Source organism: Bactrocera latifrons, unplaced genomic scaffold, assembly GCF_001853355.1.
Source record: "Bactrocera latifrons isolate USDA-ARS-PBARC rearing strain unplaced genomic scaffold, ASM185335v1 scaffold_93, whole genome shotgun sequence".
Lineage (NCBI taxonomy): Eukaryota > Metazoa > Arthropoda > Insecta > Diptera > Tephritidae > Bactrocera > Bactrocera latifrons.
This window is the reverse complement of record NW_017537634.1, coordinates 287,851-300,220: the sequence shown is the minus strand read 5'-3', so window position 1 is coordinate 300,220 and position 12,370 is coordinate 287,851. Positions and strand designations below refer to the sequence as shown.

At 36.3% G+C, this 12,370-nt stretch overlaps 1 protein-coding gene across 1 annotated transcript; it reads left to right on the top strand.

The window, feature by feature from the left end:
* Window positions 1-984: 984 nt before the first annotated feature.
* Window positions 985-8,739, top strand: LOC108977624. Its single transcript, XM_018947392.1, has 10 exons — window positions 985-1,177; window positions 1,257-1,477; window positions 1,548-1,729; window positions 2,840-2,997; window positions 3,415-3,694; window positions 3,844-3,951; window positions 5,894-6,056; window positions 6,187-6,374; window positions 6,453-6,532; window positions 8,645-8,739. The coding sequence occupies exons 1-10, from the start codon at window positions 985-987 to the stop codon at window positions 8,737-8,739; spliced, it is 1,668 nt and encodes a 555-aa protein (XP_018802937.1).
* Window positions 8,740-12,370: the final 3,631 nt, after the last annotated feature.

Genomic DNA, 12,370 nt, shown 5'->3' with positions numbered 1-12,370 from the left:
ATCGAGGTTACGACTTATCGAAGTTTCACTGTATCTCAAATAAGGGTACACCAACATAAGTCTTAAGCATTATGTTATTATTACTTATTTCAAGCGAAAGACTTCAATTTTCATATAAATGATTGTCATTAAAAAATTTTAAAATATACTTTCCTACAAATGTAACTAACGTGTTTCTATTACTTTTTCCAACACTGTATATTAGAACTATAACTGACATTACTTCAATACGCGGAATATGGATGGAATATATGTGTAGATGTTCATTTATACTTACAGCATACCAAGAAATCTTAGGAGAAAGAAACGCTTAAAACAAAATAGATCGATCCTTCGGCTGAGCATAGTAGACCTAATTTTTTAATATTTACCCCTGTGGTTTAAATGTTGTCGGTATGACTTATCTTATTACTATTTTTCTATCTTAATCTAATAATGCCCTGAACCGGCAGTTAAGTTTTCCTCAAAGTTTGTAACACGCAGAAGAAAAGCTCGGATACCTTATAAAATTATTTCCCACGACAGTTGGATCCTTAGACTTAGTAACGCAATGTGCTTTAGTGCCTTGCGAGTGAACCCCTTTGAAATATATGGAGTGTCGCTTATTGATGAATGAAACTAAAAGCAGTAAAAGTAACATCTTCATCTTTAACTTTCCTTTTCACCCAGAGTTCAGAGCAGTGTTAATGTACTCCATATTTGCAGCGGCGTGCGTATTGCCGAACACACATGAAAATTTCAATGCACATAATCATTGTATTGAAGTCGCTCAGTCACAGAAGTGGTACGGCAGCGAGTATGAAGAAATCGAACGTGGCTTTGCTTTCAGTTGCGAAATTATAGGCTTAGAGTGTGTATCCACCGTTAATTTCAAAACTTATTGGTCATCAAAGTTAAATTTTTATAATTTATTCAGAATTTTCTCAGAAGTGCAAAATGAAGTGGTCAGCGTCAGTTGGAGTTTGCTCTTGCCTTCTGTTATTAATGTGTGAATCGGGTCATGTGAGCGCCACCGTTGTCACCAGTGTCAATTACATATTTGAAGGCTTCAGTCCATATGCAACATTGCGGTTTTTCGAATTCAATGATAAAGGCTGGAACATAAGTGAGAACTGCATACGAGACATGTATAACTTTTTGGAGGGACTCCGACGTGGCTCTCTTTGGGCTGTGAAGTGTGAGTTACCGGTAACACCGAGATTTCTATCGATTAATCTCAATAAATATAATTCCTTTTGTGCAAATGCTCATTGAAGTGTATGATGCGACGTCTTACTATGGGGGTGGGGCATTGGGCGGTGCAGCAAATGTGCGGATCCACAATCCGAACATATGTCGATCCTTGCTGCATCAGTACAAGGACCAGGTGCAACACACGACGTGGAGTTTTCTTGCCAATGAAACAATCGTACCCTTCGCCGTACAAGTCATTGTGGGTCACTACTTACTGGAGATTGTTTATGAAGGTGGTTTCAAGGTGAAAAATTTTAATAATATATGGAAATTGTTTTCGTCAGAAAGTTTTTCATTCTCATTTTACAACCTAGTTTGAAAAAGTGGAACAGCTCATTTGCTTTCCATCGTCATGTGTTGCCGAGGACTTGCAGCAGATCCTAGATGTCTACCTCTTTCAAAGCAATCATGTTGTAAGGAATAGTACTTATTTGAGGCATCGGGTCCTCAGCGATGTCTACAGCATTCGAAACGACACGGATTCTTATATTTTGATGTGAGTATAAAAATATCGCTTATGTGTGTGATATATGTATAATTAAACTTTAGAAATAATGATTGAATCGGTTGAACCGGATCAATCCTTCCCTGATCCTCTATATACCTAACATAAAGATTTTCGAACATCCAGGTGACTTTATACCATCATAACAGGGTATTTTTGTGCCTAAAATAGATCGAACATCTTGACTTTACATCATATGATTGGCGATTGTATATGAGGTGCCTCACTAAAATCCAGTTAACATTTTTTAGTATGTGTCATGACAATAGTTAATAGATGAAATCGGGTCGATGTTACCTCAACTCCCATAGCAATACATAGTATAAAAAAAAGTCGTTTTGTCCTATGTCTCTTTGTATGCTTAAATCTTTAAAAGTACGCAACTACTATCTTTGGCACTACGGTCGGTAAATTGAGACTCCACGATGAAACATACCCAAATGGGTTAAGGCTAAACGACTTCGTCACGGCCCGAAATATGGTTATCTACCGGTACAAGATTCCTGCCTAAGAAAATTCAGTTTTTGTTTAAGCTTTTTTGTAAATTTAAACATGTAAACTATTACTATTAGTGCTCTCGGGAATGGCGAAAATCGGAGTAGAATATCATCCTTATCTGGAGTGATAGAATTTATAACTTGTTAATTATAATCTTTTGAAGTAAGTATTTTAAATTTTATAAATTTTCTTGTTAAGTCAAAGAGGCTTAGAATGGACGAAGAATTATAGATTTGCCTAGGGAAATAAATTGTCTTGGGCCGGCCCTGTCCATAACACAATGTAAACTGGGATCATTCAATAACTAATTTAATTAGAACAAACAAACTTGGTATGATGTTTCATATTTATTATAGAAGAGTATAACTTATTTATAACATTATGGAATAGGATTCAGTCCTTCTCAACCCTATATATTTCTACAATTTGTAAGCGTATCAACTATTTGGTCCTGCCCAGATATATAATATGTATGTAATTATCTCCCTAGCCCTAGCCCTCGACCGTATGTTTATGCATTTATACAGCATATTTATTCCATAATTTCAGAACATTCGTCTGCAGTTCGTTTTTCGTTTATGCCTTGTTCTTTGTTATGCGCAGCTATCACTCAATCATCAGTAACTCCGACTCTAACACTGATCCCTTTGGAAATAATTTCGGGTTTGTGGTAGATTACAAAAACTCTCTTTTAAGAAATATGAAACGATTTGCTCGTAAAACTACAACCAACACCGGAACTGTGGACATAAAATTCGGAGGTAAGTTCATGCACAAATTGTATACTATTTGCCTCCGTGCTTGGAGCCCCTGGTCAATTTAGTAAAATAATTGAAGAGAAATACTTTCGTCGCATTCCTTTTTGGAACACTGCCATATGATTGAAGTCGATTCGTGGCGACATGGAATAAAAGGCTCCTTCATTTGAGACATGGCATGGCATGGCATGGCATCTCTATCACTCTTGAACTTACCGCGCAATTTCAACTGTAAATATGTGCATTAGCAAACATTGTTCAAAGCTTATCAGTACTTCAGTATTTAGTGTTGTTGTAACTTGATTTAATTGTCAATAACATTTATAATTTATCTACGTATTTTTGCCTAAGTCTTCTTGGTTGACATGTCTTAAATTTTTTGTTTAAACTGTTATACTTCATTGCAAAATTCTTCCGCAGTCAACATGCCGCAAATCTCGACGAAGCGACGCTCGTACAAATTGGATGACATACTGAATGCCATTTCGCCCCATAATGTTTTCTATAACGCTTTCGTTGGTGAGATAACACCGCAAACACTTCTCTATGTGGTCTTTACTTTACTCATTATTTACGAATACCTGGACACACAAATCAAAGTTCTTTCGAGCAACATGGAACAGAAGAATGGAATGGAATCGCCAACAGTTCCCGCGCTGCAGTACGCCAGCTTTCTGATTGACATCTATTTCTTTGTAAAGTTAAGTCATTTGAGAATGTGAAGTGCAAAGACCCCTGTGGAATTTTTAATTTCGAATGATTGATTTCGAATTGTATAATTAAATTCCCAGTTCATTTCACTTGTTAAAACCGTCTTAAAATATTAAAAGTCTCTCTTTTATTCAATAGTGGTTCCAAATTGGCGGCTGAGTTTTTACAAAAGTTCCCCAGAGAAAAGTATCAGGTCTCGCAGCAAATGTTTTTTGTTTTAAAGCTAACTTTGCAGAAAGCTCTTTCGTAAGTATTTAAAATTTTTCATATAACAACAAAAGATACATATATTTGTATATTTATAAAGAGGGGTTAGGGTCACACCCGACTTATAAATAAACAAGTAAGGAAGGGCAAAGTTCCGATATAACCGAACATTCCATACTCTTGCAATTAACCAGGCCCAAAGCGAGGGAAATATCTTAAGGCGGAAAACTTTAACCAGAGGATCAAAATTTTAGTAATTTTATATAAATAACTCATAGCATAACTAAAGATTTCTTAGAATAACAGATAATTCATAGACCAATTTCACATAGTTTCGGCATTACCTATGCTATAGTATATTAAATATTAGGTTATGTACTTTCAGTTAAGGGTGGGATACCTCTAGTACCTCCAAAAACGGCAATTTTTTCACTTTTATTATGAAAGGATAAAAACAGATCAGATCCGCTTTTTTTGCATATATATTAAGAGTTATTATTGAACTACAAAATAAAAATTATTTTATGTAAAAAAAAACAAAATGACGGAAATATCAAAGATACCGTTGATTGACCGGCCGTCAACTTCCTGGCTAGGCTTCCTATCCGAATGAAAAAAGTATTTTTTCAAGTGCATAGTAGAGGGGTTTTGAAAATTTCGAAAAATCGGGGATGTAGGCCAAGATTTTGTAAAAAGTGCCATTTTTTGCGTTTTTCGAGATCGAAATACTTAAACAACTAGCAAAATGCCATTTTTCTCGGAAAAGTGCTCTATCACGCACTTGAGTATAAAATTGTCTATAAAATACGCTTTAGTTCAAGTAAATGGGTCAGATAAAGCGCTCGCAATTTTGACGGACGGATGAAAAAGTTAGTTTCGAGGAAACGAGCCTCAAAGTTCTCCGGTTGTATAGCCGCAGCATGAAGTGCAATGGTTCTAGGATATATTTCTTCGGGACTTTATTTTTGAATAGTTTTTCAATTGACTAGAGCGACAAAAGTTTTTTAATTCTTTTTTTTTAATTCTAAAGGTATCTCCCCCCTTAACTTGGCGGAGGCTGAAGATCTTATACATATGTTGGGAGATAATATTGACCCGATTTTATCTATTTTTGGCCATATACACTATATATTATTTAAATTTCATTAAGGGTATCTCACATACCAACACGAATACCTAGTAAGTACAGTCAACTAGATCTTTGAAAATCCCGTTACTTGTTATGTGTGGTTTCGGCAAATTTTCACCCGATATTATGCTAAAAGATGAAACCGTTATTTTAAAACACGCTCTATCATTATCATTATGATAACTCACAAATTGGCCCATTAATGCGGTGTAAAGTCACCTGAAAGTTCGAAAATCTTTATATTAGGTATATTGGGACTGAGGGAATATTGATCCGAATCAACCCATTTTTAACATACAGGCTTACCATTATTGCAAAAGGTTTCTCTCCGAATTTCTATAATACATATCACAGATTGACCGATGTCCACATGTGGGGGCTTGAATATTTGTCGTCCGCCATTGACAATTTTTGGTTATGACCCCGATATCCACTGGTTTTTGATTTATGTGAAATAATCAGATGAAATTTCACAATGTCAGGACTATATAACTTATCGAATTGGGTTGAAATCGGTCGAGTGGGTCCTGGGATATGAGTTTTTGCTTAAATGGAAGCGGTGCCACGCCCATCGCCATAGCTTGACATGGACAATAAATAAAATTTTATCAGAGAACGTATAAAATAAACAGAGAACGTCTATCGTAGACAGAGAACGTATTTATGATAGACGTTCTCTGCTTTGATACTACGTTATTATTTTGACACTAGATGTCGCCATGCACTGTGGAGTCTGGTTGATAACTTCGTTAAGCAGAAATCATAGAACGCTAAACGTACAAGATTTTCTATGGCCACCTTTGCATTTTAAAGAATCTCTATTTTAATAATAACGTATTTTGTATATTCCAGTGTAACTCCATCGTTTGCGTTTTGCACCTTCGCTGAGCATCTACTCGATAAACATTTTTACAACAACATTGCCCTAGAAATTCCTTCACTAGACTACAAAACATGCAATAGGAAATTAAGCAACGTGCTGTATGTGGACAATTTCTATGCACTGGAGCAACGGGTGAGAAGAAATTCTTCCTTACTTCATTTCACTTCTAAGTATTAGCACTGATATAACGATTCCCTGACAAGAAGATGACAAAAATCATTTAATCATTTCATTCTTAATTCTTTACAACTCTTACTCACAGTGCATGCCTTGGACCTGGTTTCTTTCGCTGGAAATGCTGTTCTTTATTGTGGCCTCATTGGTTCTCCTCCTCGCTGAAATCCACTCGGCGTATGCTACAATAATTGGCGTAGCTACCTTTATGATATCCATATTTGCTTCGGTAGTATGGGAATCGGATCCCATCACCAACGCGGAATTTTCGTTAGGGTATGATGCACAATAACAACATAATTGAAAGAAGTTTTTAACAACCCCATGAATCATTTTCTTCCGTTTTTACCACAGAACATTTATGCATAAGGAGCTAGCCGAATTCAATTTGGTCTACGACAACATATGCCTCCGCATATCTCCGTATATAATGGGTATATGTGTTGGATACATTCTTCAACGGACGCAATCCAACTTAAAAATGAATTTGGTGGTGCTGATTTGTGGTAATTTTGCATGAATTTTGTGGAATTTCACACTCTCAAAAAGATATCCAAAAGGTTGGCTTGCGTATTTGCTAATGGCGGGCTTATTTGTATTTGGCTATAAATACGGTTACGAGAAACTGCTGCCTCATGTGGCATATGGACGCTGGTGCCAAGCAACACTCTTCACTATTTCGCATGCGATGTGGTCACTGATGCTGCTCTGGACCACTCTTACAGCTGAAAACTATCAGACTTGGAGACCTCTTAGTATTCTGCTTGATGGGAAAATTTTCTATGTTTTGGAACGACTGTCACCGGTTTGTCTACTTGTGGGTCCGATTGTAATTCGGCTGTTGGTGTTTACAGCTGACACGCCTATCTACAATTCCGTCGGACAAACGGTGAGTTGGAAAATTCATTCTTCAATTTCTTCATCACACTTAATAACACAACAAATTTACAGTTTTCAATTTTTGTGGGGTGTTTGCTGGTGATATACTTGAGCGCACTTCTTCTCCACGTTCTGTTCGATGGACCTCTTTCTGCACTTCTACAAGAAGCAGTTCTAACATAACAACAGACAAATATATACAAAAATATACAAACATGTATAAGGACTAAGAAGTTGTGAAATCCGGAAAAAATAAAAAAAAGTTTAAAAAGGACTAAGTACGGGCGACATTGATTTTAGGGTATTATATGAATTGAATTTTTAGCACTACAACCAGTTTTATAAAATCAACGAGCAGTTTGATTATGTTGTTCGTCGTTCAATTCAATGCATTTTTGACAGTTGAACGTTAGGTTAAATTTTTGCATCTTAGTATGGCCAATGTTATTGAATCAATCTTTACAATTCTTTAAAAACTAACAAAATAGCCTCCTTCTTCGTCGATGCAGTGCTACCAGCTCGATTTCCAAGCATTGAAGGCGTCTTGAAGACACTCTCCGGAATATCCTTAAGACCCGAGGTGCATGCTGCTTGGAGCCCCCCTGTCATCTCAATTTGATTACCTTTCACTCGGAGGATTGGCTCTTTGTCTCGGGATCATACTCAAAGGCCCATGATCCGTTATCTGAGATTACGTTATTCAAAATTCTGGGTCACTTTCACACATGTTCAAATTTTCTTGGCATACTACCACTCGCCGCCATTTCTGGCCATCAGTGAGCACTTTTGGAACCATTTTCGCGCACACCTTTGCCCATGTTCAAGTGCTCTGTCACTCTGTCATGAACCACAGATTTTGATGCATTTAACATCTGGGCAATTAAACGAATATCACAACACGGTCTTCATCAGCGATCTTCCCGGCCCTCCAAAAAGGCCTGGCGCCCCAAAACACACCATTTCTTGCTAAAGCAACATCTGGGTAGGCCTGCTTGATCACGTTTCTGTCGCAGATTTGCCGAGTTTAACACAGAATTTAATCGCGTACCTCTGCTCTAACGAACGCTGCATTTTCGGCTTGTCCTAAACACGTCGCTCGAAAAAGGTTTAGGCTGACTCTCCAGGTGCTCGGAGACATCTGACTAGCCGCTCGTTCGTTAGCTAGGAGCGCCGTACGCTTCGAAGTACTGTCGTGGCAAAGAAAATCAGCCCTATTACTTTCTATACAAACCCTGTATTATTGAATACTTGTTTCTGAAACCGAACTGGGGCGTTTGAATTAACTGCTTTTCATTGATGATAAATTTTAACCTTTGCAGAAGTGGTGAATTAGTCTATATGAGAATAACTGGTTTTTTCCAACACTTGGAAAATGTTTCAGACAAAGTATTAGATTCAAAAGGTAGGGGAGATTTACTTTGTATAATAACTGCTCTAATGCTTCTGCCGTTATTAGATTGAATCCTGGCGATTTCTTAACTTTAAGTCTTTTGATTTCATTTTTAAGTTCACAAATGGAGATTACTGGGATTACTGCTTGATCGTGTTGAACATTATTGAAGAACGCAATTTCACTACTGTCATTTAGAGTCATCAAACATCTCTCGTACCGACAAGACGTTTTGTTTTTCGCTTACTAGTATTTTCCTAATTACTTCTGTTCACAGTTCTTGTGAAAAATAACAGAATTGCTGAAAGATTCCTAAAAGAGAAACGAGAAGAATTGGTAGGCGTGTGTCCCACATCAGCCATGCTACACTAATCACTCAACCAAGTGAAAGGCACCGTGTAGTTCCTTTTCTCAACAATGTTGCAGAAGAGAAAATCATCCAAGAATTATCCTCCGAAGGAGCGGTCGAAATATATAAATATTATCTCACGTCATGATTGATTGGAATTTCTCCCTTTTTCTGCGTTTTACCAAAGTGTAAATTAAAGCATATTTTTAATAAAAATCTATTGGGTACGTATTCACATTAATATACTCATACAAATTCGTCTTATTTTCCTTAAAAATTTGTTGGGTGTGAACAAAAAAGGTGAGCGCGCTACAAAACAATGGTGGGAAACTATTACCATCGGGAGTTGTGTTACTCACTTTCAATCATAACCCAGCAAAAATGACATTGCCTGGTGCAAAGTATTAGTTCGCCCAATGCGATATAAATCTTGCCAGATTCTTGAGCATGTAAAGAATAAATGCCAACGCTCCCCTCTTTGTGAACATTATTCCCTCCCTCTCCATTCTCCTTCAAACTGTGGTAACACATTTTGCGCCAATTGTTACCACGCACACCACCATAAATACCAAATATTGTTAAATACACCATCTTTTGCTGATATTGTTAGTATAAGAAGTTTTCTAAAAGAGTGTAACTTTCATAATAAAGGTTTATTAAGTAAGGTTTATTATTTTTGTATATTCCGCTCTTATTTTAACGAAAAGTTTTAACTATAAGTATTCCGAATGTATTTGCTTATCACAGCGTTTACCCATGTATTACTGTTAATTGTTCATTGCACGTTACATGACGATAGTTGAGATAAAGATTTGTGTGTAGACACCTTCATAACATGCGTGAGCTCTCTTTTTAATACAGCTTAATAAGGTTGGCTTTGTCAAGTGGTAAGCGTATTTGTTGCCATTTTCGTCGTAACTTTCTATTCCTGTTTATGGGATTTTTAATTCTATTTTAAATCGGTTAACTTCTAGCTCTCGTTGTTCGTTTGTTGCTATTTGTGGACCCCAATCAATTCCGATGAAATTTCAAAATACTTTCTTAATAATAAAAAAATCGTACATGTACATCATGTATTTTATTGGTATATATGTATCCGTTGGCCAGTAAGTTTTTGTTCTGGTCGCATCCTGTTTCTAGAGCCGCCTGAAAGAAATCTCGCACTTTAGCTGTCGTTATATTATATTTCTGCCCGAAAATTGACTTCTCATAGAACATTAACTTCTAGAAAATAGCATTTCATGGTATGAGATTGTAATTGTAAAATATATAAGTATATGGCTGATTGGTTGGACTGGCAGGGTTGAGTTCAAAGCGTAATAATATGTGTTAGTTATTTGAATACTACGATTTGATAACAGTTCCATACTGTTAATTTATCGGAGTGTGCTTGACAGAAAAATACATTAGTATTTAGTAGTGATGATATGAAATAAAAGTGGAAACGGATTTTTTTAAGATATTACAAAATTTTTACAGTTTTACATCATTTACGAAGTTACGTGCCGCAATCTTGTGTCGTATCCATGTTGTGGGGACCTTTCACACAAACAAGAAAGTAAAGTGTAGAATAAAGGTTCGAGAATAGAGCCTTTGTCAATTATTACGAATAATTTGGTAAAATACACAATAACGGAATATTAGTATAATTATACCTTAATATGCTGAATATCCTGTTATTGAGTTTGCCACTTAGCCATCGCGCTGGGAAGATTTAGCAATGTCCCGCTGTGTGTCGTATATACGCGAACCAGTGCTTTACTATTTCAAATATCGATCTGAAATTTTGAACACGTCTGCTTCTCCTCAAAATATTGCTTATTTGTCGGAGCTTATGGCTGCCACATGAACTGAATTATTAAAATCTTGTCCTTCTATAGGATTTATTTATTAGACGAGGTATTTGTATTTTCAGGAAATTTGACATGGGTTATTGTTGAAGACAACAATCAGGAAAGTATAGCATGTACAGTATTGGGCAAAACATTTGCAACTGAAATATGATAATGTCGATTACACAGACCGCAATTGCTGGCTACCAGCTACTTTCATTTTATTTTTAATATTGGATGTTGATTAAGAGAAACTAAACCAATTTATCTGCGATTTTTTACAATTTTTCATAAATTTTCTATGGGGTTAAGATCTAGGGATTGTGGGGATCCCTCCATAACAACCACTTTATTCTTTGGAACTATGATTGTAGGACCTTTGTCGTATGCTTCGTATCGTTGTCCTATTGAAAAACCCACTTAAATACAATTTCCCAATAAGCATGTGGCAGCCTTACGGATTACATAATGTCCAATTTTCCACTTGATTATCGGTCATTCCATATAACCTTCACCGGAAAAATCTTCCAATAATCATTTCGTAATATACATACAACATCAACGCTGTAAATTTAGAATCCAGAAACAGAAAGTAATTCAAAGAAAAAAGGGCATCATAAGAGAACGAAATTGAGGGCTTTTCTTCTTGCAAATGTTTTGCCCCGACTGGTCAAAATCAAATTCTTGCATAGTACCTTTGTATTTGTGAAGGGTATTATAGCTTCGGTGAAAACGAAGTTAACGTATTTTCTTCCTTTTTTTTATATTTTCCTACTTCGTTTTGAATACGCAGGAGAAAGAAAAGTAACTATATAATATCAAAACACCTTTAGTTTTAAAATATTCCAGGGCTCATGAATAGCTCTGAATTTGGTTACGTTCTACGGACGAAAAGATTTTACTATACTTTTTTTGCTGCTTTTCATATAATTAGTAATTATACCCTGAACAGGGTATATTAAGTTTGTCACGAAGTTTGTAACACCCAGAAGGAAGCGTCGGGGATCCTATAAATTTTTAACAAGTTATATTCACCAAATTTGGTATAGATTATTTTCCAAGACAACAATGTAAAAACTGTTCAGATCGGATTACTATAGCATATAGCTTCCATACAAACTGACCACATATGTAGTTACTAACATAAATGCACCTTTGAAGGGGTTTATAAGTAGGGTACAAAAACACCTTAAATAGTCAAAAACCTTCGCCTCGCATCACTAACGGTGAGTGCCCCTTCTGTTCGTGGCGAATGTTATTAGCGCGTCTGTTTTGGCCTCCGAGTTGCTAAATGAACTTGCAGGAGAAGGTTAACTCAGCTCTCCGCAGCAATATTTGACACTTTCACCGCAGATCGTAATCGCAATGACATATGTATGAACTCGTACATATCTCAGTACATGAGTGCTTAGATGCCAACACATCTGTTGGTATATTGGTATTTGATATAGAAATAACAATTGGCGCTTAAAGCTTTGTCAGTTCATCTGCACCTATGGCTGATGGCGATTGATATCCGACAGCTGAAGTTTCCTCATACATTTCTATGAAAAGCTTTACCTCTAAATTTTTCCAACAATTCATATCTTCTTTCTCCTCTGCCTGCAAGACCTTCATTTGAGCAAACATCTATTTTTTTAACAATACCTCCTTTTTTTAATTTATGTAAAGCTCGTGCTTTACGAAGACATCTTATAAAGGTAGATTAAGATCAGGGTTTTATTAAAGTACATGTAGCTCCACTTGCGAAATTGATTGCCACCAGTGGAGTCTCCGTTTAAATGGATGCTCTGCGGATTGGCCAATAGCCGCCATTCTTTTT

Excerpts from the sequence above, each read along its gene's own strand:
- LOC108977624 (XM_018947392.1), top strand. The coding sequence starts at position 985 with ATGTGTGAATCGGGTCATGTGAGCGCCACCGTTGTCACCAGTGTCAAT. Across the intron at positions 1,178-1,256 it reads CTCTCTTTGGGCTGTGAAGT|TGTATGATGCGACGTCTTAC; the intron begins GTGAGTTACCGG and ends TGCTCATTGAAG. Across the intron at positions 1,730-2,839 it reads ACGGATTCTTATATTTTGAT|CTATCACTCAATCATCAGTA; the intron begins GTGAGTATAAAA and ends TGTTATGCGCAG.